Below are 25,712 nucleotides of genomic sequence, written 5' to 3'. Positions count from 1 at the left end.
CCGTGTAGGGACCGAGAATCCCAAGTAGGCACCAAGAATCCCGTGTAGGGACCGAGAATCCCAAGTAGGCACCAAGAATCCCGTGTAGGGACGGAGCATCCCATGTAGGGATGGAGCATCCCATGTAGGGATGGAGCATCCCGTGTAGGCACCAAGGATCCTGTGTAGGGACCGAGCTTTCCGTGTAGGGACAGAGCATCCCGTGTAGGGACGGAGCTTCCCTTGTAAGGACCAAGGATCCTGGGTAGGGACCAAACATCCCGTTTAAGGACGGAGCTTCCCGTGTGGGGACTGAGCTTCCCGTGTAGAGACCGAGCTTCTTGTTTAGGGACTGAGCACAGTCTCTGCCCAAGATCCCTGGGGACCCTCACCCACCGCCCATCTCCTCTTGGGGGCTGGAGGCCTCCAGGAGAGCCAGGTTCACCCCTCCCCTGGCCATGGAGCAGCCCCAAGAGCACGTGCTGGAGGCCGCGGGTCCCAGGGTGGGGAGGCCAAGGATCCACAGCCCCCGCGCCCTGTGCTGCCTCGCTCGGGGCTGAGATGTCGCTTCCTCTGCCCCCAGCTCAAGATCAGAGGGGAGGAAAGATGAGAGCGTGAGAGGATGTGTGTGGCCTGGAATCAAAGCCTCTGCGGAAACCGTGTGCCTGTGGGAACCTCGGCCACGTCAGGACACACGGACTGGTGCTCAGCCCAGGGCCCCGCAGCCATACCCCACACCGGCTGCCTGCCCCTCCCTGCTCCAGTGTGAGGCTCCCTCGGCCTCAGCTCTTTGTGACTGAGGACGAAGGGACCTGGAGCAGGGACGTGCGCAGGCCCCTGGAGACTGGGCCAGCATCCTTGCACTCCTTGCTCTCATGCAGCTCCCGGAGGTGCAGCTCATGTGCAATAAAACACGTGCGTTTGAAGTCGGACACACACGATGCCTGTGAAACCACCAAGATTAAGACAGCAGAAACGCCAGACTCCTGGAAGTCAGGAGCCCCCGCACAACCTGGTGTCACTGCAGGTGGACTGACGAGGAGGGCGGGCAGAGGTGTCCCCTCTCCCTCGGGTTCCTTCCCTCGGCCTCTCTGCTCCTCCTTCCCTTGGCCTCTCTGCTCGGGGCTCTGTCCTTCTCCCCTGGCCTCCTTCCCTCGGCCTCTCTGCTCCGGGCTCCGTCTGCACCCACTTACCCCTGCTGCCATGTCCTATGCTCTGGGATTGCCCTGCTGAGGGCATTCGGGTTGTTTCCAGTGTGGGGCTTAAGTTTGCAGTCTGGATGTTTGTTCAGTTGCTAAGTCGCATCCGACTCTTTGTGACCCCGTGGACTGCAGCACACCAGGCTCCCCTCTCCCTCACCATCTCCTGGACTTTGCTCAAACTAATATCGGTTGAATTAGTGATGCCGTCCAACCGTCTCATCCTCTGTCGTCCCCTTCTCCTTTTGCCTTCAATCATATTTGTGTCCCCCTAAATTCACACACTCACACCTGACCCCAGAAATGGTGTTAGGATGTGGGGCCTTCGGGAGGTGATCAGTCAGAAGGGCGGGTTAGAGCCTAGGCAGAGAAATGGAAATGACCAGTGAACCTGAAGACAGGTATATGAGGCTTGAACTGTGGTGCTGGAGAAGACTCGAGAGTCCCTCGGACTGCGAAGAGATCCAACCAGTCAACCCTAAAGGAAATCAACCTTGAATATTCATTGAAAGGACTGATGCTAAAGCTGAAGCTCCTATACTTTGGACACCTGATGCAAAGAGCCAACTCATTAGAAAAGACCTTGATGATAGGAAAGATTGAGGGCAGGAGAAGGGGGCAACAGAGGATGCGATGGTTGGATGGCATCACCGACTCAATGGAGATGAATCTGAGCAAACTCCAGGAGATGGAGAAGGACACAGAAGCCTAGCGTGCTGCTGTCGCAAAGAGTCAGAGACAACTGGGCGACTGAACGACAGCAGCAAGTGAGACCCTGGAGAGCTCCCTCACCACCTCCGCCGAGGACACCAAGCGAAGCTGCCCCGCCAGACGCAGGAATCCACGGGAGCTGAGGTCTCGGCCTCTCGGCCTCCAGACAGCGGGAGGCAATTATGTCTGCTATTAGTAAACGGCCCAGATCACGGTATTTTTGTTCTGGTGGCCTGGGCCAACGGGGACTGGGAATTACGAGGAAGCTGCTGTGAACCTTCAGGCAAATCTTGGAGATGGAAAGCAAAACTCACACTTCCATCTCTCTGGGGTAGATAGCAGCTGCAGAAAGATCAGACTGCACAGTGTGAGTGCATTTAAGGAACAGCCAAAATCCCCCCGAGTGGTCCCGCCGCTTTCCAATCCCATCAGCAGTGTGAGAGCTCGGACCCTGCTCACCAGCCGACACCTGGTACCGCAGCCCACCTGACAGGGGAGGGTCTCTGCTGTGGCCAGCAGGTCAGGGCTGCGTCCCCCAGTGACCCGTGATGCTGGACTTCTCCACCACATGCACGCCTTTCTTGGTGACATGTGTGTTCCAGCCGTTGACCATTTCCGAATCGGCTTGAGCGCTGGCGTTCTTCATCCATCCTGGGCTCGAGGCTTTCCTGTGGACCATGCGAATGTCCATGCCCAGTCTGCATCTTCCCTTGACTTCCTTTTGATGGGCAAGTTTTAACTGATACAGCTCAGTGTATCAACATTTAAAAAAATATTTATTTATTTGGCTGCGCCGGGTCTTAGCTGCAACATGCAGACACTTATTTGGGGCGTGTGGGATCGAGTTCCCTGACCAGGGATTGAACCTGGGTCCCCTGCACTGGGGACACGGAGTCCTAGCCACTGGACCACCAGGGAAGTCCCTCGACGTATCAGTTTTGCCTGTAATGGTTATGTTTCTGTGTTTTATTTGAGAAATATTTGCCCACTTCAAAGTTGCATAGATACTCACCCAGAACTTCTACAGACAATCACAGTTTTAGTTTTTACTCAGGGGTCTCTGCTTCATTTCTGAGGTGGTGCTAGTGGTAAGCAACCCAACTGCCGGTGCAGGAGATCTAAGAGATGTGGGTTCAGTCCCTGGGTCAGGAAGATCCCCTGGAAGAGGGCACAGCAACCCACCCCAGTATTCTTGGCTGGAGAATCCCATGGACAGAGGAGCCTGGTACAGCCCACAGGATCACTACAAGTTGGACATGAGTGACGCAACTTAGCATGCAGACACGCATGCTTTGTTTCAGACCGCCGTGTGTGGGGGGTGAGGGTTGGGATGGACTTCCTGCTGAGTCTGCTGGTTTTCCTGGCACCATTTGTCGGAGCGAGTTCCTTCGTCCCACTGAACCCGCTCCCTGGGCCAGCTCCGTCGGGGCCACGTGTGCCCTCAGCTCCGCTGCTGGCTGTCACGGCGCCCACGCTGCGTCGATAGCTGAGGCTTCCCGGCTGACCGCGGGCTGCCAGTATGAGTCCTCCAGCTCTGCTTGCCTTTGTCAGGATGGTTTCAGCCCTTTACTCTCTGCTTGTCCACGTGCATCTTGGATTCAGCTAGTTAACTGCTACAAAAAAAAAAAAAGAATAAAGCCTCGGGGTTTCGTTTGGGGATCCCTGAATCTCACAGGGAGGGCGTGGGAGGGGTGATGTCTTGGTGATGCCAAGGCTCCTGGTCCCTGATTGAGGATCAAGTCTGAGCCTCTGCCAGCTGAGGTCTGGACCTCTCGCATCAAATTTCTGCTACACTCAGTTCACTCTGGAGGTCGGCACATCTTCTGTTAAATTCCTTTCCATATATTTTATGTTCTGTGATACATATATTTTTAAGTTTATTTATTTATTTTGACCACACTGCATGGCATGTGGAATCTTAGCTCCCCAAACCAGGGTCAAACTCCCACCCCCTGCATTGGAAGCATGGAGCCTTAACCCCTGGACTGCCAGGGAAGTCCCTGTTTCGTGATACTTTAAATGGAAATGTTTCCAACGTTCCTCTGCCGTTTGGTGCCGGAACACACTTCTGCCTGTGGTCCTGCACTCTCGCTAAGCTCCATGTTGGTTCTGGCTGATTTGCGGCAGATTTCACAACATTTCCAGACAGTCCTGATGTCTGTGTGTAAACGGTTTTGCTCTTTCCTTCCCAAACTTTCAGCCTTCTATTTCTTGTTCTTGCCTAAACGGGCTAGGCCTTCAGCACTGTACTGAGTGGCAGTGGCCAGCTCTGATCTTAGGGGGAAAGCTTCTAGCCTGTCGTCGCTGACAGTGAGGTCAGCGAGAGGTTATAGACACCTTGGTCAGGTGGATGCATTCCCGCTGTTCTGACCCCAGTGGGAGGACACCGAGCACCTGAGGCTCCTGGAGGCCCAGGGTCCCCCGACCTCCCCATGGGAGGCGGAGCATCAGTGCTGGCCCGCCGGGCAGCTGCACACCCGAGAGGGAGCCTGACGGGGACGAGTTCCATCCTCATCTCATGATGAAGCCACAGAAGACGCTATAAATCCAGGAAATTAAAGCAGCGGCATCTCCTGTCTCCTGCAGCCGCTCCCCAGCCAGGCGAGGGGGCAGGGGCTGGAGGAGGTTCTTGGCAGCCAGGCGGGGGGCTTGGAGAGGCCGTGTTGTCATTGCCCCATGCCCCTCCTCGGTAAGCCTAGCTGTAGGAGCCTCCTGGGTCCAGGGCCCTGTCCCAAGGCCCTGCCTGTGGAGGGAGGGCTTGCACAGGGCCTTGGGGATCAGAGAGGCACCCCAAGGGGCCGAGCTGCCAGCACTGGTGCAAAGCTCAGTCCTGGAGTCAGGCCCCACTACACCCAGCACGAGCCCAGATGTGCAGACGCCCCCTCCCTGCAGCCCGGGGAGTGGGCCGCTCTCAGCTCAGGGGACCCTCCATTTCACACAGAGAGCCCCCTGGAGCCCCCTCCTTGGGCAGCCTGGCCCACCCCTGCCGCCCCCAAGCCCTCATCCCCTAAAAGCATCTGCAGGAGGCCTGATCCAGTAGCTCTGTGGACCTGCTCTGCACCCCTGAAACAACCCTGCCTCCAAGCTGTCATGGGTCTCCCCTGGGGCCCAGACCTACGCCAGTCCCACCCTGCTGAGTCCCCAGGTCTCAGGCCAGCAGTACCTCCATGCCCTTTCCCACCTCATCTCACCTCTGCTCCCCACCGTTGTCAATGGGAAAGGACTGCAAGAACTCATTCATACTAAAATGTGAATGGTTGCTACAGCTCAAGACATAACCCCTCCCAGAGAATGTGGTCTTTGAAAAGATGAGCCCAAGGAGGCGCAGGAATTGCTTAACCTGATGCTGAAGCTCTGGGGGAAAGGCTCTCCAATGATCCTCTCACTCACATGAGTCCCTTTCTCCAGAGAGAAAGGGACGCCCCTGAGCTTCTCAGGCTGGTGGCCTGTGGGGGTCGGGTCAGATCAGCTTCACAGGGCCCGCTGCGTGGCGGCCAGCCAAGTGAGGGACTGAGCCAGCTTGACGACAGACGTCCGCCTTATCACAGACGCTGCCAGGACACACTTGTTATGATGGCAAATGACACTGTTTTCCTTCACCTTCACCTGCTCCGACAACAGAGGATGATTTACTAGTAAACACAGGAGGAGAAAGCCTCGGTGTCTCCTTGCTGTGACTAAAGGGCCAGCTGGAACCATCGCTTGGACCACTTGGCTGGCCACACGGCGGGAGGGAACCCCTGACGCCCTGGCGGCCGTTCGGTCCCGCACCCTGGGCTCACGGCGCTCCCAGCTGAGGACCTGCTGGGTGCTGGGGAGGAAGGCAGAGCTCTGACCCCGCCTCCCAAAGCCCCAGGCGCAGAGGGGGGGCCAGGCAGTGTCACCAGCACTGACGTCTGCACTCAGAGGAGGTCCCAGGGCCAGGGCAGGGACACGGGAGCACCTGCTCAAGAAACAGGTGGGAGAGACAACCCAGGCTCGGCCGAGCAAGGCCTCACCCAGCTCTTCAGGGAGGGGCCCCCGGGGGGTGACAGGAGCAGGTGGACGACACCGCCCTCCCCCGTCCCCCAGCGGATGACTCCAGCTTCGGTCTGCCTGACCCGCCAGGGGTGGGAGTGAGGCCTGGCTGCCCGGGAACAAACCCTCCTTTCAGCGTGGAGGCCAACTCACGGAAGAACCTGCATTTTACATGGTTTATTCTATGCCCCTTCAGTCTTCGAGCCTGCCTCATCCACCCCGCACCGCCTTCTGCTCAGGGCTGCCCGCCCTTCCTCAGCTGCCCTGTGGCCTTGCTCGCCGGGCCTGCCGTCCCTGAGCAAGTGCGCTTTCCGGGAAACAGACCAGGCCCCCACACACAACCTGAGCGGCCCCATTTCTCTGGGGGTACAAGACTCATTTGGGGCTTCCCAGATGGCGCTAATGGTAAAGAATTTCCCTGGCAATGCAGGAGACGTAAGAGATGGGGTTTGATCCCTGGGTCGGGAAGATCCCCTGAAGGAGGAAATGGCAACCCACTCCAGTATTCTGGCCTGGAAAATCCCATGGACAGAGGAGCCTGAAGGGCTACAGTCCATGGGGTTGCCAAGAGTCGGACACAAGTGAGCAACTGAACACACACACACACACACACGACTAACCTGGGGTTGCAAAACACGTCTGGGGACCCAGGCGAGCTGGATGGCCACCATCCATCCTGCTCAGGAGCCCGCCAGGGAATAGTGGGGACCCACCACCCCAAGCAGACTCTGGAGTCAGGGACCCTGGTGCCTTTCTGCTGAGCTGGGGTTGGGGAGGCGCTGGTACTCCCACGGACAGATGCAGACACGATGAGGGGGATGCTGCCCGCGGGCCCGGGGTCACTCTGGACCTGGCCCTCTCGCCCTGAGGCCTGTGGTCACCCAGCCCCCGTCAGCCCTCCCCAGCCTCCAGGTCATGGCCGAGAGGCCTGCCCAGCTGGGCCTCCACCCCCACCCACGGCCACTAAGGCCCCTGCCCTGCCCCGAGAAGGCAGGTCCCTGGGTTAGCAGCAAAGTGTCAAGGCTGTGGATGTGACTGGGGTTTGGCCCAGCCGGGCCTGTGCAGACCCACGTCTGGAAGCCAGAGAGTTCCAAAGTGCCCTCTTAGGGCTGGAGTCCTCTGGCTGCCAGCCTGCCCACTTCTGCTTCAAGGGCCCAGATTTGCGGAAGTTGATGTCAGGGAATTTAAGGTGCCCCTGGGGCCCACGGAGACACTTCCTGGCCCTGGTGGGTCCTGGCAGGTCAGCCTGCTCCCAGGGCAGGGAGGCTGGCCTGGTGGTTCTGCCTCCCGCCCCCACTTCTGGGCAGGAATGGACCAAATGGACCTTTCCACATCGTCTGCTTGTGTTTTCTCAGCCCCATCTGAGGGGCTGGACTAGGCCCGCTCAGCCCAGACAGCCACGCCGCATGCCCCTGTGTGTCCCAGGCTGTCTCCTTGGGCCCTGGGTCCCCACGCAAGGGACCCGACAGCCATTTGCCACGAGTTAGCGCCCTGCCACCAGGTCTGGGCACCAGGCTGGGAGCACGGACCATCTAAAACTCCTTCTGGGGGAGGCAGGGTGCCCTGTGCAGGGAGGGAGGCCGGGCATGCTGCATGGCAGAGGCGGCATGACTGCAGTCTCCCTGCTGGGCGTGTCTCCCCGTCTCTGAGAACGTGAACTTCCTGCAGCATCTGGGGCAGCCATGGAGAAGCGAGTATTAAGTGGAATCAAAGGAACATTAAACAACGTGGGAGCAATTTACAATCAATTATGCAAATGCTGTCGGAGCCTCCACCTCTGTCAGGCCTGCTGGTGCCCAGGGCGCCACCTCTGCTGTGGGGTGCCCTGACGCTCAGCTGGGTGGTCCTGCACCGACCCCACAGCTGGGCGGGGTGTCCCTTGGGAGAGGCTGCTCCATAGGTGGCATCTGACAACTTAACCCATTTAACCCAAAAGATGACATGGCCAGTGAAGGAACTAGCGGTACCTCCCTCCCTGCTGGGCTCCCTGAGGCCTGCCAACTGCTGACCACTGACCACCTGACCTGGGTTGACGCCTGATTTTCTCCAGCGAAGAACAGGTACAAAGTCAGGCCCCGCAGTGCACAGGGCAGCCTGGCCCCCAGGAAGCGCTTCGAGGGCAGGCTTGGGTGTCACACTCACACCCTCTCCATCTGCTCCCCCGGATCACCCGTCGGTACGAGGGTCTCTGCCTTGCTGCATCCAAGCTCCAGCCCTGGCACATGGGGGAGAGAGGGGGCAGGTTAGGGAAGAGGCCCCTGGCACCCAGTGGGCAGCCTTGTCTGGATCTCAGGGAGAACTGGAGCCCCCCAGGGAGTCATCAGTGGCCAAGGCCAGGTGGGCAGGGAGGCCAGCTGAGGACAAACCCAGGGTCTGTGGGCCAGCAGATTTGGCCTTTCAGGGCCTTCCTCTGATAAAGGCCCCAGGAAGCCCCCGTGGGCGACCACCTGCAGGAGGGGGCGGTGGAGCTGGGGGCTGTGCAGGAAATCGGGTTGCGGGGAGATGCGCTGACATCCACCTCGGGCCTCTGGCTTGCCCACACCCCTCCAAAGTGCTCGGGGCCATTGGCCGGCTCACGGCCAGCTTCCTCCCCAGGCCAGCCTCCCTCCGGGGAAGCGCTCTCCTTGGGGGACATTCAGCGGCTCAGGCAGAGGAAGCCTGAACCCCCGGATTCAAGGCTGAGACACCCCACTTGGAGGAACTCCTGGAGGCCGCCCTGACTTATTGGGGAGGAGGCAGCACTCCCGTGTGTGACCCCGTGCCTGGCTGGCCACGAGGCTGCTGCAAGGTGACCATCCTGGGCCCTCGATGCCTGAGGACCCTGGGGGGCAGACGAGCACCCTGAAGGCCACCAAATCCGCTCCCCTGGGGCCCCCCATCCCGGGGCAGCTCCCCTCCCCACCCCTAGGCCTGGGGGTCATTAAACACGACCCGCGGTCATGGGAGTTCACCCAGCGCCACGCCCTCCCTGCGGGCTCCCAGCTCGCCAGGATGGGGTTCCCACACCACGGGGTTCCCACACCCCAGGGTTCCCAGATGCACGGGGGTCTCAGGAGATTCAGGGTGGGCCACCACCCCAGTCAACGTTTAGGAAAGGACACCTGCTGTGTTCCCCCTCCTCCCCCTGGGGCAACCTTGGGCCTCCCAGGTGTGGACGCCCCGCGTCTGTGGCCTTGTCTGGCTGCTGTCACTCAGCGTCATGGTTTCAAGATTCGTCTGTGTTTCACTCACTCCTCTCTGTGGCTGAGTCGACTCCGCTGTGTGCGCGCACCACATACAGCTTGCCCACGTGTCTGCCGACACTGGGTGGCCTCACCGTTTGGCTGTAGCAAATCCGGCTGCTGTGAACGTTCGGCTAGGTGTCTGGATGTGGACTCTCACTTCTCTTGGTCACGTACCCGGGAGTGGAATTGCTGGTTCCTTGGTAACGCTGTCCTTAGCCGTTTGACAGGAGCAGCCAGTTCAATATCACTTTTCACCTGATGCAGGTTTTATCTTTCAGAGGAGGCAACTTAAGGCTCAGAGAGGTCAAGACATTTGCCCAAAGCCACACTGCCAGTGTGTGGCAGGCCTGGGATCAGAACCCAGGCCCTGTGGTTGCAGAGCCCAAGAAAGGCCCTGTAATAAGGTGGGAGGATTCTGCACTCAGCCCCACTAAGGCTTAGGCACTTCATGCTGAAACTTTCAAAGAGAATTGCTGCTCTGTTAAGATTCCAGGCAATATCTGAGGTCCCCGGAAAAGGGCAGCACCCTCTGTGAGCTGGGGGCCAGGTGCCCACCACTCGGCCGTCACAAGGCCCCTGTCTATGGTGAGGTTACCCCTCCCAATACAACATGAGCAGTTGTGGTTCCCCAAATCCCTTCAAGGCAAGCACAAGTCCCTGCATGACACGTCAGCACACACTCATTTAGCACCTACTGTATGCCAGGCACTGAGCAAAGAAGACCCCCAACTCCTGCCCTTGTGGGCCTTTTGCCCAAGGCCCCATGGAGTCATGCAGTTAGAGATAAAGGTCAAGAATCCTGCGTGTTCCACGGTGACCCACCACACTTTCTCCAGGGCTCAAAGGCCACAGTCCTCAGGCCATTTTCTCTCCCACACTGACCAGAGGGAAGCTGAGCTGGCTGTCCTGGGGTGGGGACTGAACCCTCCAAGCCTCCATGGGGAGAGCCCAGCCTGCAAGGTGCTGGCCACACAGACATACACACTCGGGGTGCTCCCACCCCAGTTTAACATCCCCCCCTCCAGGAACCTGGCTCAACTGGAACTGGCCCCTTTCCTCCCTTGCTACCTTCCTCCCAGCCCTTTATAGACCCATCATGCTGCCCAAAGAAGGGGCCCTAGATAGAATATAAGGCATGCAATTAAATTTGAATTTCAGATACAAATAAATGTGTTAAGTATAAATATATCCCAACTATCGCACCGGACCATAAAGAAGGTTGCTGTTGTTCAGTCTCTAAGTTGTGTCTGACTCTTTGCCATCCCATGAACTGCTTGCCCGCCAGGCTTCCCTGTCCTTCACTGTCTCCCAGAGTTTCCACAAACTGACGTCCATTGAATCAGCGATGCCATCCAACCATCTCATCTTCTGTTGCCCCCTCGTCCCCCTGCCCTCAATCTTTCCAAGTATCACGGTCTTTTCCAATGAGTTGGCTCTTCGTGTCAGAAGGCTGAGTGCAGAAGAATTGATACTTTTGAACTGTGATGCTGGAGAAGACTCTTGAGAGTCCCTTGGAATGCAAGAAGATCAAACCAGTCAATCCTAAAGGAAATCAGTCCTGAGTATTCACTGGAAGGACAGATACTGAAGCTGAAGCTCCACTACTTTGGCCACATGATGTGAAGAGCCGACTCATTGGAAAAGACTTTGATGCTGGGAAAGATTGAGGGCAGGAGGAGAAGGGGATGACAGAGATGAGATGGTTGGATGGCATCACAAACTCACTGGACATGAGTTTGAGCAAACTCTGGGAGATGGTGAAGGACAAGGAAGCCTGGTGTCCTGCAGTCCATGGGGTCGCAAAGAGTCAGATACGACTTAGCGACTGGTATTGCCATGGGATATACTTACACTAAGGTTGTCTGAAATTCAAAGTTAACTGGGCAAGCTGTGTTTTTATCTGCTAAATCAGACGCTTCTGTGAGTAGAGTGAACAGTGGCCATTCTGCAGCCAGAGACCAGAGGGAGGTCGGAGGCCCAGGACACCCGCTCCTCCTGGTCCCTGGTCCAGCACGGCCCTGTGGGGACCCAGAGGCGGAGGAGCCCGGGGCATATGGGGGTTGGGGGGCCACAGAGTGGCTTGTCTGAGTGGGCTGATTCCACAGGCACAGCTTGAGAAATAAACAGGACGCTAAAGTGCAAAAGAAACCACTGAGCATTACACAAACAGCATCTCCTGGACACCTGTGTCGACCAGAGCTGTGAGTATCAAGTAAGAATTTAGAAAAGCCTGGCCTTTAGCTGCCGCCTTGTGCTGGGGCTGGGGGTGGCACTGTCCACGGGGCAGGCAGCCCCCAAATCGCCCTTGAGCTGGGATGACCGCCCAGGATGCTCAGGCCTGGGCAGGCGTATGGGCCTGTCACTGGAGGCATTCCAGCTGGGCAGGGGTCCAGGCCTCTGCTGGCCCTGCCACCTGCCCTGAAGGCCACTCCCTGCAGAGCCTGGCCTCCAGCCCCACGCATGCCGAGGGAGGCACCTCTGGGTTCGGTTTCCAGGCAGCGGGGCGCTGGGCCCTGCTCCTCGGAGACAGTGGCTCATCCAGGAGTGTGTGGGGGGATGCTCAGCGTGACCGGGGGTGGCTGAGGGGGATCGGCCACCTGCAGAAAGCCCGGGACCTCTCCTGTGCAGTGTGAGCCCCCACAGTGGTGGTGGCGATTGGGCTCAGCCTCCGCCCCTCTGGGTGGCTAGCACCTCACCTCTTCCCCACCCTCACTCAGGTCACCACTCTGCCACTCCACGCCAGCCAAGCGTCTCCTGGCATCCCCACCCCCAGCTGCTGGGCATGGCAGGCACCTCAGACATGATGCAGCACCTGCCCCGGGAGCCCCAGGCCGGCCTGAGCACCGCAAGGTGAGTGCCGCAGGGGAGGTGTCGTGGTCAGAGAGGCCCTGGAGTGGCCACCACCGGCAGGAGGGCACCGTTAAGCTCGGGCCAGGTGAAGCGTCCCAGCAACAGGCAAGGCAGGGCCAGGGCTGGGCCTGGAGGGGCGCTTGGATGGTGGGTCTGCAGTCCGAAGGGACAGTGGGGCAGGACAGTTCCTGCTGACTTGAGGCAGCTTGACCCAGAGCCTGGGGCCAGTGGGGGCTTCTGGACGGGAGCGAGTGTGTGGTGGGGAGGGGGGACCTTTGGAGAGGAAGTAGGCCACATGACAGGTAGAAGGGACCAGTGTGGTGTGACGGGCCCTGGGGGCTTCAGCCAGCCTGAAGGTGGACAGGGTGCCTGGACACGGAGCAGAGTGGCCAGGTGGGGATGTGGCACTCACAGGTCAGACAGAGGTGACCCTGCTGCCCACTGCCCCACACCCAGCCTGCCAAGGTGGAGGGCCCCCAAGACAGCCTGATGGCCACAGTCGCAGCCATGCGCCCCCAGGGTGCGAGTCCTCTCCTGGGGGGAGATCTGGTTTTTACCTTCCGCTGGCTGAACCAATAGGCGGTTCATTCCCCCCATCTTTATCAAGAAAAAGCTTCGCCCTTAAAAAAAAAGGAAATAACAAAAAGCAGAACTAAATTTTCCAGAGGCCAAGAGGATTAAAAAAAAAATCTGAACACTCTGTACAGTTTAATTAAATACTTTTAATGCCAATTTCCAATTGTCCTATGTCTCATCTCTCCAACATTCCTTTCTAGCGATGTGAATATATTACGGCCTCATTGTTTCTAATGCTATTTTCTCATCTCCTATCACTCCACGATCTGTTCTTCATTTCCCGGCTGTGGGGCGAAGCTGTCCCCCATGCTGTGCAGTCCCCCCTCTGGCTGGAGAGCTCAGAGTCAATACCATCAAACGCCACGCACACAGTCAGTGAGTATCATCAGCTCAGGGGACTCGGAGCCCTTGAGGACAAGGCTCTTGGAGGTGCTGGAGGGAGCCGGATGTGGTGGGAGGAGGTCTCCTTCTGAGACCTTGAGGTGGTCCTTGCCTGTCCAGTGTCTGTGCAGCCTCACCTATCTATAAATGGGCCACGGGGCTCCTGAAGGCTACAGGCTTTGTCAGCTTAGAGATGCTGTCTTTAAAAAATAATGCCTACTTAAAAAAAGTCCATGCCCTATCCCTTCTGTAGACGTCTGAAGGACAGAGTGTGCAGACGAGGGTGACGGTCTGTCACATTAAAATCCCCTGCTTTGTGGGGCCCCGTGGGAACTCCTGCCCTGCCCTTGCTCACCCCCCTCCCCCATGTCACAGCAGGGCCCCTGCACGGGCATGCTAGGCTGTCTCTGGTTCTTCCTGCTCAGCACTCTCTGCCTGTCACAGGGCCTTTGCACAGTCTGCTCTTGCAGCTGGGAAGATCACCCCTGACCCTGCCCATTCCAGCTGCTTTCTTGTCCTCAGATGTATCTTCTGCCCCCTACTTGCCCCCCACAGCACTTAACATAGCCTGTAACGGTTCGCTTCCTCTATCCACCAGTTTCTTTATGGCTGCGTCCCCGCTGGAATGAAGCTCCAAGGGACAAGGATAAGGCCTAGACTGGTCACCGCCACTGCCTCCCTCGTTCCACACTGTGGGACTTCCACCGACTTTTGTCCAGCAAATCACTCACAGTTCCCCAGCCAGAGCCAATCTTCAGCTTCACCTTGAGCTTTGATGATCCGGCCAGTGTGAAAGGATCGGGAGGTCCAGGTGACCCCTGCCCAGGACGTTGCTGAGGCTTTTGGGTCTGCCCCACCCTTGCAAGCTCCCCTCAGCGCTCTCCCAGGCCCTCTCCTAGGTGACTGGGGCACTAATTGCTCTTTGAGGGCCTTAATTACTGGTCATGGCCCTCCACCGCTAAGTAGCAGCATTAAAATAGAGTAAATGTTTTCATTTTCTTGAAAAGTTCACATATACAAGAGGAAGTGCTGCTGAGCAGGGACGGGCTGCGCTGGACACCCCCTGGGCCTTGCCTGGGAACTGCCATGGTCCTGCCTTCCTGCGTCTTCCGTCCCCCAAGGCCCAGAGGTGGAGCAAGGCGCAGGGCCTCCCGGGCTTTCCCTACCCCCAGCACGGCCACCCCATTCTGGTTGCGTCTCTGCAGTGCCATTGAGCAGCGCAGGTGGGGAAGCCCTGGTTGAGTGACCTTGCCAGGGCCTCTCCAGATCTGGGGGTCCCCACGTGGGTCCTCTCACCCACTCGAACGACTGCTGAGGCCGGAGGCCCCTGGAGCCGCCCGTGTGGACCAGCCACCCCGCTCTTTGTCCAGCGTTGAGTGGGCTTGGAAGAATGGAGGTCGCACTCGGAGCCACCAGACTGGTGGTCGTGGAAAAGTGAAAAGCTTGTGAGGTTTTCAGTGGCCAAGGGGTCCGAGTGGGACCCCGGAGCACAGGGGGCGGTGTGTCTCAGTGTGAGGCTGGGGGGCTGCGGGAGGGCCTGGGCGCTTCCCCGAGGTCCCACGCGGCTCGCTTGGTCCAGGAGGAGGTTGGGCGAGGGACGGGTTCGCAGAAAGCCGTAGGTGCGCTGTGCGCGCGCGCGTGTGTGTGTGTGTGTGCGGGGGTGCGGATGCACGCGCACTCAGAATCCCACCCACGGATACAGCAGCGCATCACACGCGCGGTCACACCCAGGACACACATGCGGAGGGGGAGGGGCGCGCCCGCCGCGGTCTCGACCGCCGCGCACCGCCCACGCCTGCAGCCCCGCCCCTTCGCCGACCCGCGCCCGCGGCGCCAAAGGGCTGGGTGCGCGCCCCGGCGGGGAGGGAGGGCCCGCCTCCGCGGCTCCGGCCGCCCCCGCAGTTGGGGGCGGGGAAGACGCCGGCGCCGCCGCCCCGCCCCCGCCCAGCCTCTACGCGAGCGCCCCCTGGCGCCCCGCGCCCCGAGCGGGAGGGTGGGGGCGCGATGGGGGGGCGCGGGCGGGCCCTGCTCCGCCTTCCCGGCGGGGGCGGGGCGCCCTCCGCGAAGGGGCAGGGGCGGCGCGCGCTCGAGCTGCCCCCCCCCCGCGCCCCCCGGCCCGGCCCCGCCCCCGCCGCCGCGCCCCGCCCCCGCCCCGCCCGCCGCTCACTCCGAAGTTTCCTGCGCCGAGCGCGGACGGGATCCGCGATCGCTCGCCGCCCCGCCGCCCGGTCCGCGCCCCCCGCGCCCGGCGCCCCGCGCCCGTCCGCCTCGCGGAGCCCTCTGCGCCCGGCTGCCGCCACCGTCGCTGCCGGGCCAGCCGGAGCGGGAGCCGGCGGGCCGGGGGCGCGGGCCGGGGGCGCGGGCCGGGGGCGGCGGGGCTCCAGCCGGGGCCAATCGCCGCGCCGGGTCCGCGGTGACCGCACCGCCCGGGCCATGCCTGCGGGGACGCCGCCGGCAGCCGGAGCGAGGTGAGACGCGGCGAGGACGCGCGCCCCGCTGCGCGCCGGGACCCTCTTCAACTTGAGGCGGCCGGCGGGGGAGCCCCTCGGGCGCCGGCCCCCGCCCCGGCGGTGGGGGAGGGGCCGCCCAGCCCTCGCCGGCGGGAGGGGGCGGGGGGCGCATTTGTCTCTAATGAGAAAAGACAAAGACATCCCGGCGGCCGTGGCTGTTTCCGCGGATCCCGCTCCGCCTGAAGCGGGCGAGGGTGTCGTTCCCGGGACCTGGTCACCGCCTGTCCCCCGCAGGTGCTGCCAGCCGCTACCATGACCGAGGGCGTGCAGGCGGCCGACGAGGTCCGCGTGCCCCTGGGCGCGCCAGCCCCGGGCCCGGCGGCGGCGGCGTCCCCGGCGAGCCCTGGGGCCCCGGGGCCAGAGGCGGAGCGGGGGTCGGGGCCCAGTGCGTCGCCCCCCGAGAGTCCGGCGGCCGAGCGCGGCGCGGAGCTGGGCGCCGACGAGGAGCAGCCCGTCCCGTACCCGGCGCTGGCGGCCACCGTCTTCTTCTGTCTCGGGCAGACCACGCGGCCGCGCAGCTGGTGTCTCCGGCTGGTCTGTAACCCATATCCTTCCCGGGCCTCCGGGGGTGCGGGGATCCTGGGCACGGGGCTCCGGGGCGCGGGACCCCCTCCCGCGTGTGCCTCCCACGCCCGGGCTTTTTGGCCCTGGCGCGGTCTGGGTGCGCGGAGGACGCAGTACAGCGGCGCGAGGGGAGCGCTCCTCCGAGAGAGGCGGCCCCGGGCTGCGCTTTGTGGGGCAGCGGCCGCGGCTCTCTTGATCCGAACGGGGTGTCCCCGCTCCAGAGCCAACTCCGGACGAGAGAGGGTGGAATAGAAGCGGCGAGGCCACTGCGGGCTTGGTGGCCAGGAGGGAAGTGGGCACTGCCTGCGCCCCCATGGGTGCCGGGTCAGGACGGGAATTCTTCCCTCCGGATTTACGGGACCTCCGGCCTGAGGCAGGATCCTCACTGCGGTGGGGGGTAGGGGGTGCCGGCGGGACTTCAATAAGGGATCAAAGTTTTCTCCCTGTCCCTTGCACTTGGGAGAGTCTGGGAGACCCTGGGGGCCAGGAAGCCCCGCGCTCTCGCTGGTCCTTTTCCGTGGGGAGAGGCGGTGACGTCGGTTGTGAACTCGCCTTTCCAGGCTGAACTCGGTGTTGGGGCTGATTTAAGTCATGCGCAGCTGGGGTGGGGGGCAGGGAGGCAGCTGGCACGCGCTCCGCACCCTGGTGTCCCTTCTCCCGGTGCTTCCCTGACCCAAGAGGAAGGGGTCTCTCTTTTTGCTCTTGGTGAGAGCGACACACTTTCAGAGAAGGTTCTAGAGCAGAGCTGGGTCAGGCAGGGGGCATTTCTGGGACACAGCAGAGCTGGGGACCCCCGGCAGGTGGCCTTTGGGGACTGTCAGCGGGCCCTGGCTCGTTGTGTCCCGGCCGATTCTCCTGCGGGCCCCTGGCTGCCAGGTGGCTGGGCTGTGGGCACCAGGCATTCCCTCCCCTTAGCCTGGAGGGATTGGGTGACAGCAGGGTGGGGGACTGAGGAAAGGAGGCTGGTGGCGGGGAGACCTTGCTCGTGAACTTTCCCTGTCCACGTGAAGGAGACCGGCCGCATGAGCGATGCGTGTATATATTTTCCCTACCTTGTGTGTCTAACTGTACAAACATCACATAGGAAAGAGGAATGTGTAGCAGGAAAGTAACAAACCCTGTCTTTTTTGTCTTTCCTGAAATCCAAACGTGGGCTGAGTCAGAGTAGCCAAAACCCGCCCCCCACCCCCAATGCCGTTGTGCAAGGGGTCCGTCGTGGCCTGGGTTGAGAGCCACGGCCGCTTGCCACCCCAGCATGGCAGCAGGCTCCCCTGCCTGCCTTTGTCCCACAGCTCCTGGGTGGGCTTGGGGTCCCCCTCAACCGCCAGCAGCTGCCAGGCTGAGCTTGTAGGGGAGCTGTAGGCTGGTCTTCCCTCCGAAACCCGGGGCATATTCAGGCCACCTGGTGTGGGCGGGAAGGTGGCCCGACTGGGTGGGGTGCTGGGGGATACGGTGGGCACCCTGAGGCCCTGGGAGGGGAGGCAGCCCCCCTGCCGTGTCCTTCATCTGCAGGCACAGATGAAGGGGACCAGTCAGGGAAGGATGGGAGCGGGGCCTGCACTTTCTCTCTCCTGACAGCCCCCGCGTCTGGCCGCCCTGTCCCCGTCCCGCCTGACCCTGTGTTCTGCATGTTCCGGGCGGGCTGCGTCCTTCGGGACGTCTGACAAGGTTGTTTGTGTTCCTCAGTGTAGGGGAAGGGGGGTGCCCTATGCGGGTGGGGGGGGGCCCAAGGGGTGGGGGGTGGGGCTGGCAGGGCCACCCGCCCGTGTGTCTGTCCCTGGGCTCCTGGGGACTCCAGGAGCAGGAGGATGTCGAGAGGTGAGGAGGAGCCCTCCGCCAGGTCAGGGGCGGGGAATCTGGGAGTACCCTTCCAACTGGCAGGGTGTGGGGGAGCTCAGGTCCCAGTATCGTCTTTCCACGATACCGGGAGCTCTCCCGATTTCGTGGCGAGGTTGCCTGTGTTGAGTGGGGTGGGTTTGTCAGGGCCCTAGCAAGTAGGGACGGCTGTGAATCTCCAGCAGGTCCAGGCCCTGGAGCAGGGGTGCCTCGGCCGCAGGGAGAACCTAAAATAAGACAGTGCGCCCGACGGGGGGCCGGTCCCCCTGGGGAAGCCCGTGGGCCTCAGCAAGCCTGTTCCGAGCACTTCAGGTTCCTTGTGAGAGGCTGGGGTTTGGTGGGTGGCCTGCAGTCTGCCGGAACCTACGTGGTGTCCGTCCCGGGGCCAGAGGACACCCCTTGGCCTTGGTTCCCTGCCCTGTAGGTGGGTGTTATGCCGGCGGCACACAGCGTCCTTTCCTGGAACCTCTCCTGCTGTGGAGGGTAAACTTGGAGAGGGAGATGGGGTGACTGGGTTTGCTCTGGGAACCCACATGCCATGAAGCCACTCGATGCTCCCCAGAGGCAGGCAGAACCCCAGCCGGTCCGCCGAACCCAGCCCCGTGCAGGGACGAGACCAGCAGTGGGAACACAGGCAGGGGCCTCCCTCAAGCCCAGACTTTTGGGAACCCCTGCGTGGCGTGGACGGCCCCCCACACAGGCGAGCACGTGTGTCCTGTCTGCCTTGAAGGATATCAGGTCCACAGCAGAGGAGCTCCCAAGGGTGACCGGCGTCCTTATTGATTTACTTTGCTTTTTGAAAATATAATGGTGCTGGAACTTTTGGGTCGAGTGCTGTGTCTCCTACACAGGTTTATTTATAGCGGAAGGTGGGTGGGATCTGTGTTGCAGCCCGCGCCGCGGGGCTGTGTTCCCGCCCGGGCTCCCCCGGGGTTCCTGACTCGCGCTGCCTGTGCTGTGGCTGCCGCGTCCCAGCACCCAGGCCGGGCGGGGCCTCCCAGGGGTGCTCACCGGCTGGGAAGGGGGCCCTGCCACCACCTCCCTGGGAGCTGCAGAAGCCGGCTGTGGCCCTGTTTGGGCGCCGAGGTGCTGGGGGGTGGCTGTGGGGGCACCTGGGGGCTCGGGTGGTGGACATGCCCAAGAGGTGTGTCCCAGGGGCCCGGCAGTGGACGCCCCAGGCGCAGGGCTCAGAGGAGACAGAGGACGAGGCAAGGTCATGGGGCCAGCGGAGGACGGCTCTGGGTGAGCCCAGCCTGGCTTCCGCATCTGCGGGTTTGGCAGGGCGCTGCCCAGCAGGGAGGTGAGGCCCAGCGTCCAGGTCCTTGATGGTGTCTTGTGGATGCCGCTCCCCTGCGCTCGCTGCCAGCGCCTCGGCTCCCAGCGGGCATCCCAGCGAGGACACGCGGGGCATGGGGATGCAAGGGGACAGGCCCCATCTGCCCCTTCTGGCCCCATGGACTGGCCGTGAGTGGACGGTCCGTGTTCTCCCCTTCTTGAGCCCGTAGCCGCTGAGCGCTTTGTGGAGCCCAGGCCTGGGGGCCACTCCAGCTTCTGAGCACCTCCACCCAGCGCCTCGTCCGGGCCCTCGTTCTAATGCCAATGTGTGTTTGTTTCCCGGGGCCTGCTGCCCCTCGGCCGGCGGGACCTGGGCTGATGGGGCTGCCCCAACTTCCTGAGTTGGAAGGAGCTGCCATGTGTGTGTCCGTGTGTCTCTGGGTCTGCCCAGCCCCCCACCCCGGGCTCTAAGAGCATGTCCTGGGGTGAGGAGGGCAGTGGAAATAAAGATCTTGGTGGCAGAGATAGGGCTTCATGGTAGGGGGCTTCCTGGGGAAGGACATTTCCCTGAGAGCCGGTGGAGTGGGGCGCAGTGGAGAGGCGATCTCAGAAGACCTGCAGGAGGTTGGGAGGGGGAGCCCTGTCCCTGGGGTGCCTGCTCCTGGGGTCCCTGGACACGGGCCTGAGCTCCCGTTGGACCCTGAGTTTAGAGCCGAGGTGTGACACGTCAGTCTCTTGGCTGGTGTGTTGAGGAGGGCTTCCTGGGGGAGGTGAGGCTGGGCTGGGCTCTTCAGGTAAGTGCAAGGTCCAGGAAGGCAGGGGGTGTAGAAGGGGAAGTTGGGATGAGCTGAGGCACATCCGCCTGGGAGGGCCCGGGCTGCGTCTGTGCCACTCACTGCCATGAGACTGTGCGGGAATGCCCTGGCTGACCCCCAGCCCGCAGGGGCCTAGACTTCTAGACTCGCCCCGTTCTCCGCCTGGGCTCCTGCGGGGCCCTAACACAGGCAGACGGTTGATGTCGCACCAGCTTCTGGCAGCCTGATTAGTCGGCAGACGCCAGGAGCGCTGATGAAGTGCCCGTGTGTGGCACAGTGACACACAGTGACGTGAGCGCGGCCCTCGCCCCCACACCTGCTTCCCAGCTGGGCCCGGGGGTGCCCTGGGGGGTGGGGCTGGGTGGCCTCACTGTGCAGACCCCCCCTGGGCCCTGTGCTGGGCCCCGGGTCCTCTCGGCGGGCCACTTCCACTGCGTGTCAGCCTCCAGCCGGATTGTGCTGTGGGTCCTGGGGCAGGCGGGTGGGCCAGGTGGAGGCAGCTGGGGGCTGGGAGTCAGGGAGCCCCCTGCTCGCGGGGACCTTGTGGGGAGGAGAGGGGAGGGTGGACAAGGAGCAGGGGTGGCCCAGGCAGCCAGGTGACAGGTGCGAAGGCCCCGAGGTAGACGGCACACGGCTCTCAGCAGGAGGGGCGGCGGGTGTGCTGAGGTGGGGCAGGAGGGGCCGGGTGGCCAGAGAGGCCTGTGAGCATGGCAGGCGGGTGTGGGCTGGCCCAGGCTCTTGGGCTGTGTCTCGTCTTCAGGTAGGGGCCGTGTTGGGACTACTCTGGGGAGAAGTGGAGCACAGGGCAGGTGGAGGGGAGCCCGGGATCCAAGGGGAGGCCGTGGGCGCCCCATGGTGACCACCCAAATTCCATCCTGCTGCGGGAGACTGCGGGCACCCTCCCTGGCATGGTGCAGTGCTCAGAGGTGGTCCGGGTACCCCCCTCGCCCTCCCGGAGCTGGCGAGACGCCCAGCTCCAGGGTCAGGATGGGAAGGAATGCGGGGGATGGGCCGGCCTGTCAAACATCCGGGGGGTGAGTCCGTGCAGCCTGTGTGCAGCTTGGAGTCCGGACCTTGACCCAGCTGTCAAGATCGGGCGGGAATGCGTTACCTCTTTTCACGCGCGTGCCCGCCCGCCCGGGCAGGAGTGGCTGCCTCCTAGCCGGCTGAGTGGGCCAGTTTCCCTTTCCTCCTCGCAAGGGGCACGGAGGACCAGTTGCTTCCTCCTCCCCGCAGCGGTTCGCTTTGACAGAAGCGGGAACACCTCTGAGTCACGTGGGCCTCTGCTGAGTTTCCAGGCGGGCGCCCATCCTGGCAGCCGAGCGGTGATTTAGGGCCTGGCTCCCCGGCGGGAATGAGGGGAGCCGGGCAGGACGGGTCTGGGAGGCGAACAGCCCGGCCCTGGTGAGCTGGCAGCGAGTTCGGGCAGCATCCCCAGAGCCTTCGCGCCGCGCCCGCCTTGGATGACAGATGGGGCCGCGTGGCTGTGCTGTCTTCACAGAGTGAGTAGCGGCTTGTCGTTTTGTCAGGAGGGGCCCCGCTGAACGCACACGCACGCACGCACACACGCCTCCAGGGAGACGAGGCTGTGCTGCCCTGCGTGGCCTTTCGGGCACCAGGGCACTGGTGTTCCTGGTCCCAGGACGTGGGTCCTCTGGTGCTGGGGGGTGGGGTGGAGTGTCGCCGGCACTGGCCGAGCCCAAAGCTCCGATCAGTGGGGACAGCTGATGGATGTGCTCAATTAGAGCATTCCAGCCGGGATGCTTTCACCTCTGTGCCCCTGGGACCGGAGCAAGCAGGGAGCCTCACGGTGGCGGCCGCCCACCTCTGTGGCCCCCAGTGGCTCCCGGATGTGAGGGGGGCTTCGGGGGTCCTGGGAGCACCCCCTTTCCTGAGCATGATGTGGACAAGGACCAGGGCCATGTCCCGGGCAGCCCGTGTCAGCCTCACTCTTGGCTGGAGTCAGAGGTAGATGTGGTAGAGGGCCGGGCCCGCCCCGCAGGGGCTGTCTGGCTGCGACCAGCCTGCCTGCCCCGCTGGGTCTGGGACGGTCCAGGTGGCCCAGCCCTGTCTGGCGTTAGCTCTCCCTCCCGCGTGGGGCCGCCTGAACCATTCGTGCACACAGGGAGCCGATGTTAGTGAGATGCTTGCATTCCAGTGGGGGTGGGGGGCGGCGCGGGGCTGGAGGACAGGCCAGTTCTGCTGGGTGGGCACAGTCCCCGTCCGCTGCCTGGACTGGGCAAAGCCCAACCTGACGCTGGTGCCAAGAGGCCTGGCAGGCGGTGGCCAGCCCACTTGCTCATGCTGGCCCCTCCCCACTGCCCCCAGGTGGGGTCAGGGCGCTGGGACAGTGGGGACAGCACCCCTTTTCTGGGCTGCAGGGACCTCTCTGCTGCCCGCCTGCTCACCGGCACCCAGCGGGGGCCCTGGCCATGGTGGTCACATTTTGGGCTGTCGCTCTCCTGAGGACGCTCGTGGGGTCACCCTGACGCCTCTTCAGAGGCCACGGCCCCTGATGTCCCTGCGGCTAGGCTTCCGTCAGCCAGGGTGCTGGCCCCTCACGTGCCAAGGTGTTTTCCTCACGATTCCTCTTTCTTCTCCCGTCACTGACCAAGTGGGGTTTGTGGAACACCCCGGTGCGGGAGTTGAAGGCCTCGTCCAGCTCAGAGCAGCTGCTCAGAGGGCTGAGCTGTGGAGGCTTTAAAGGCCTGACCAGAGGCACAGCCGCCTCCCTGCTCTGAGCGTGCCTGGGTCCCCCAGCCGCAGCCTGCAGGGAGGGTGGGCAGCGTCAGGTGTTGAAGCGGGGAGGGGCTCGGCGACATCCCAGGAGGTGGTGGGGCCTCTCAGGGGACCAGGTCTGTGTCAGTGAAGGCCGACGCAGCGAGAGGTGTGGGCTCAGACCTGGGGACTGGGGCTGCCTTCCAGACCCGGCCCTTCTGTGCTGAGGGGCAGGCGTGTGCCGGAGGGGGCCCGCAGGCCCACCTGCCCAGGCAGGTCGGGTAGCCGGGGCCCATCTGCTGGGCTGGCCTGAGCGCCGGGCGCTCCCCTGGGAGCAGGCCTGAGGAGCTAAGTGGGCAGGCCTGGGCTCACGGTGGGGCCTTCTCGGCCCCCTTGGCCAGGGCCTGTGGGGCCTCCCCCCAGGTTTCAGGTGCCAGGCCCAGGCCGCCCACTTGGCACCACCAGGTTGATCTTTGAGCCGCTTGTGGGCACCCCGGGAGGTCTGGGGCCAGCGCAGCTCAGCCTGGAGCTCAGTGCCTCCTGTGACTATGCAGGTGTCCACCTGTCGGCGGGACAGGACACGCATGTCCCGAGCTGTGTGCATGTTCCAGGCTCTGCCCTGTATGCTGGCCATGGGCAGAGGGAGGGCAGGCCCTTGAGGGCTCCAGGGAGCCTGTGACAGGGGTGGAGCCTGTCTGGGAGGGCAGCAGGGTTGGAGGCCCCTGCCCTAAGCTGGGAGCGTCACCACAGGCCCAGGCAGAGCGACCAGGCCAGTGGGGTCGCTGGGGCAGTCGGAGCAGGCAGGGTGGGCGTCAGCGCGGCTGTGGGCGTGCCCTTCATCCACAGACCGACACAGGTAGGCTAGTGCACTGGCTGGAGCGTGTCCCTAAATTCACATCCACCTGAATCTCAGAAAGTGACCTTACGGGGAAGTGGGGTCTTTGCAGACGTAGTTGTGTTAGGATGAGGTCAGGCTGGGCTGGGGGGCCCTGGACCCGCTGATGGGTGTCCTCTAAGAGGAGTGGACGGAGATGCTAGGAGAGGCCACATGAAGCTGGAAGCAGTCGCTGCATGAGGCGGCCGCACGCCCAGGATCGAGGTTCCTGCAGCCTCCAGAGGCTGGGAGGGTCCTGGACAGGTCCCCACATGGCCTGCTGACCCCCCGTCGCAGACCCCTGGCCCCTGGACTGTGAGAATTCCTGCAGTGTGAGCCCAGGGCTGCAGTGCTTTGTTTTGAGGGCCCTCCCTAGCTCGTGTACCTGGGCTCACGTACCTGGGCTTGGCTCTGGAGGCAGAGGCAGGTGGTGGGGCTGGGCTGGTGGGAGGCGGCCCTGCCAGGTACATCGCACCATCCACCCCAGGTCAGCCTCTCCTCTCCACAAGGAGCTCAGCCACCCGGGGAAAACCAGCCGTGAAATCATCCATTTGGAGGCCTCGTCACCAGGGAGGCCCAGTCAGACCTCGAACGGTTGTGTCTCTGGGGTTCCTGGGAGGTCGCCTGCCCGGGGTAGGGGGGTGTCCCTGAGGAGGTGTCCATCCACGATGTTAGGCCTTTAGCTGCCTTTCCACCAGATGGAGCCTGCAGAGATCCTGTGGGCGTCTGGGACCCTCGCTCACCGAGTGACCTGTGTTACGGGCTCTCCGCTGGCCCGTGTGGCTGGAGTGCAGCGGCCGTGGCGGGAACCCCGGTGTCCAGCCTCGCCTGGCTCCATCCCGAGACTGTGGCCGCCGCGGGTGTCCTGCAGAACGCAGTGTGGACGGCTGTCTCCCAGCTGGGGTTCTGCTCCGGCTGCCGGGGCTCCAGGGGTGTCTGGCTCCAGCTGCTACCACGCCCTCTCCTGCCAGGCGCTGCCCCAGGTAGCCAGGAAAGAGGCAGCCTCGGTCCTGGAGCTGGACTCCCCCGATGCCCCCCACCCGGAGCCTGGTCCTGGGTGGACAGTGTTTGGGGTGGACCTGTAGGGTAGTCTACCAGGACTGGGGTGGAAAGGCCTGAACAGTGTGTGTTCCGGGGGCAGCTGAGGCTGGGTAGGGGGGTCCCTAGGTGCCCGTCTGGAGGCCAGGCTCCTGGCGTGGAGGTGAGGAGACGGGTGTGGGGACATCTGACAGTCAGGAACCTCAGGGCCGGGGGACCTTGGTTCTTCCCTTGGAAGGGGCGGCTGGGAGGGCCAACTGAGCATTGACCTGCGTCCACTGCTTTTTGAAGCTGCCGTTGCCGCACCTGCCTCAGGGCTGAGCGAGCCTGCAGGAAAGTGTGAAGGGGGTGACCAGGGGGTGCGAGGGGCTGACCGGGAGGTGCGGGGGGTGAGTGGGAGGTGCGGGGCAGATGGCGGCACGCAGCTTGCCCCACGCGTCCCTTTGTCTTTCAAGCAGTTGCCTGGCCGCAGTCTGATGAGTCAGCCTGCATTAGCGCCTCATCGAGATGGAAGAGGACGTGTCCCGTGTCCTGCTGGCGGGAGCCGCCTGGCTCTGGCCCCAGAATGGGACCCGGCCTGCTTGGGCCCCCGTGACTCTGTACAGGCCGCTGTGTTCAGCTGGCACGTGCTGTGCCTTGGGTGTGGCGGGCCAGGAGCTTGGCTCCAGAAGCTTGGGTTCCGTGGACATGTGTGCTCAGTCGTGTGGCTCAGTGGGCTCCAGGACGTGAAGTACACCCCTCGCGGGGTGCAGACGCTGGGAGAGGCTGAGTGGGCCCCCAGCAGGGGCATGAGTCTGCGGGCGGACCGCCTGGGGTGCGTTGTAGGCGGAAGGAGATTGGCTGAGCGTGGAGCCTCAGGGTCCCTGGGAAGGACCCCAGCAGCCTCTCAACGCCCCAGGGGCACTCTAGGAGCCGGGGGTAGCGTCAGTATTGCCGGCCGGTGGGGCCTGGGGCGGGAGGCTCAGGCAGTGCGTCCCCGGTGCAGCTCTGCGTGTCAGACACTGGGCTTTCCGGAACTCCTCGGTGCAGTTCCAGAGCCACTGAAATCTGGGTCAAGGGGACAGGAGGGAGGGGTGCAGAGAACCAGCTTGGGGCCTGTGGGGAAGGAGACCGCGCAGCCGCCGCTCGACCACCCCGCAGACACC

At 62.8% G+C, this 25,712-nt stretch overlaps 1 protein-coding gene across 2 annotated transcripts in view; it reads left to right on the top strand.

Moving 5' to 3' along the window:
- The first annotated feature begins 15,699 nt into the window (after positions 1 to 15,699).
- The window catches only part of CACNA1H (calcium voltage-gated channel subunit alpha1 H), a 56,744-nt gene continuing 46,731 nt past the window's right edge, over positions 15,700 to 25,712 (top strand). For both annotated transcript variants that reach the window (XM_068967138.1, XM_068967139.1), the window contains exon 1: positions 15,700 to 15,992. In XM_068967138.1, coding sequence (XP_068823239.1) covers positions 15,700 to 15,992 — 293 coding nt within the window. The remainder of the gene's footprint in view (positions 15,993 to 25,712) is intronic.

This window comes from Capricornis sumatraensis, chromosome 3, assembly GCF_032405125.1.
Source record: "Capricornis sumatraensis isolate serow.1 chromosome 3, serow.2, whole genome shotgun sequence".
Lineage (NCBI taxonomy): Eukaryota > Metazoa > Chordata > Mammalia > Artiodactyla > Bovidae > Capricornis > Capricornis sumatraensis.
The sequence above is the reverse complement of the archived record's forward strand: the minus strand, read 5'-3'. Positions and strand labels throughout refer to the sequence as shown.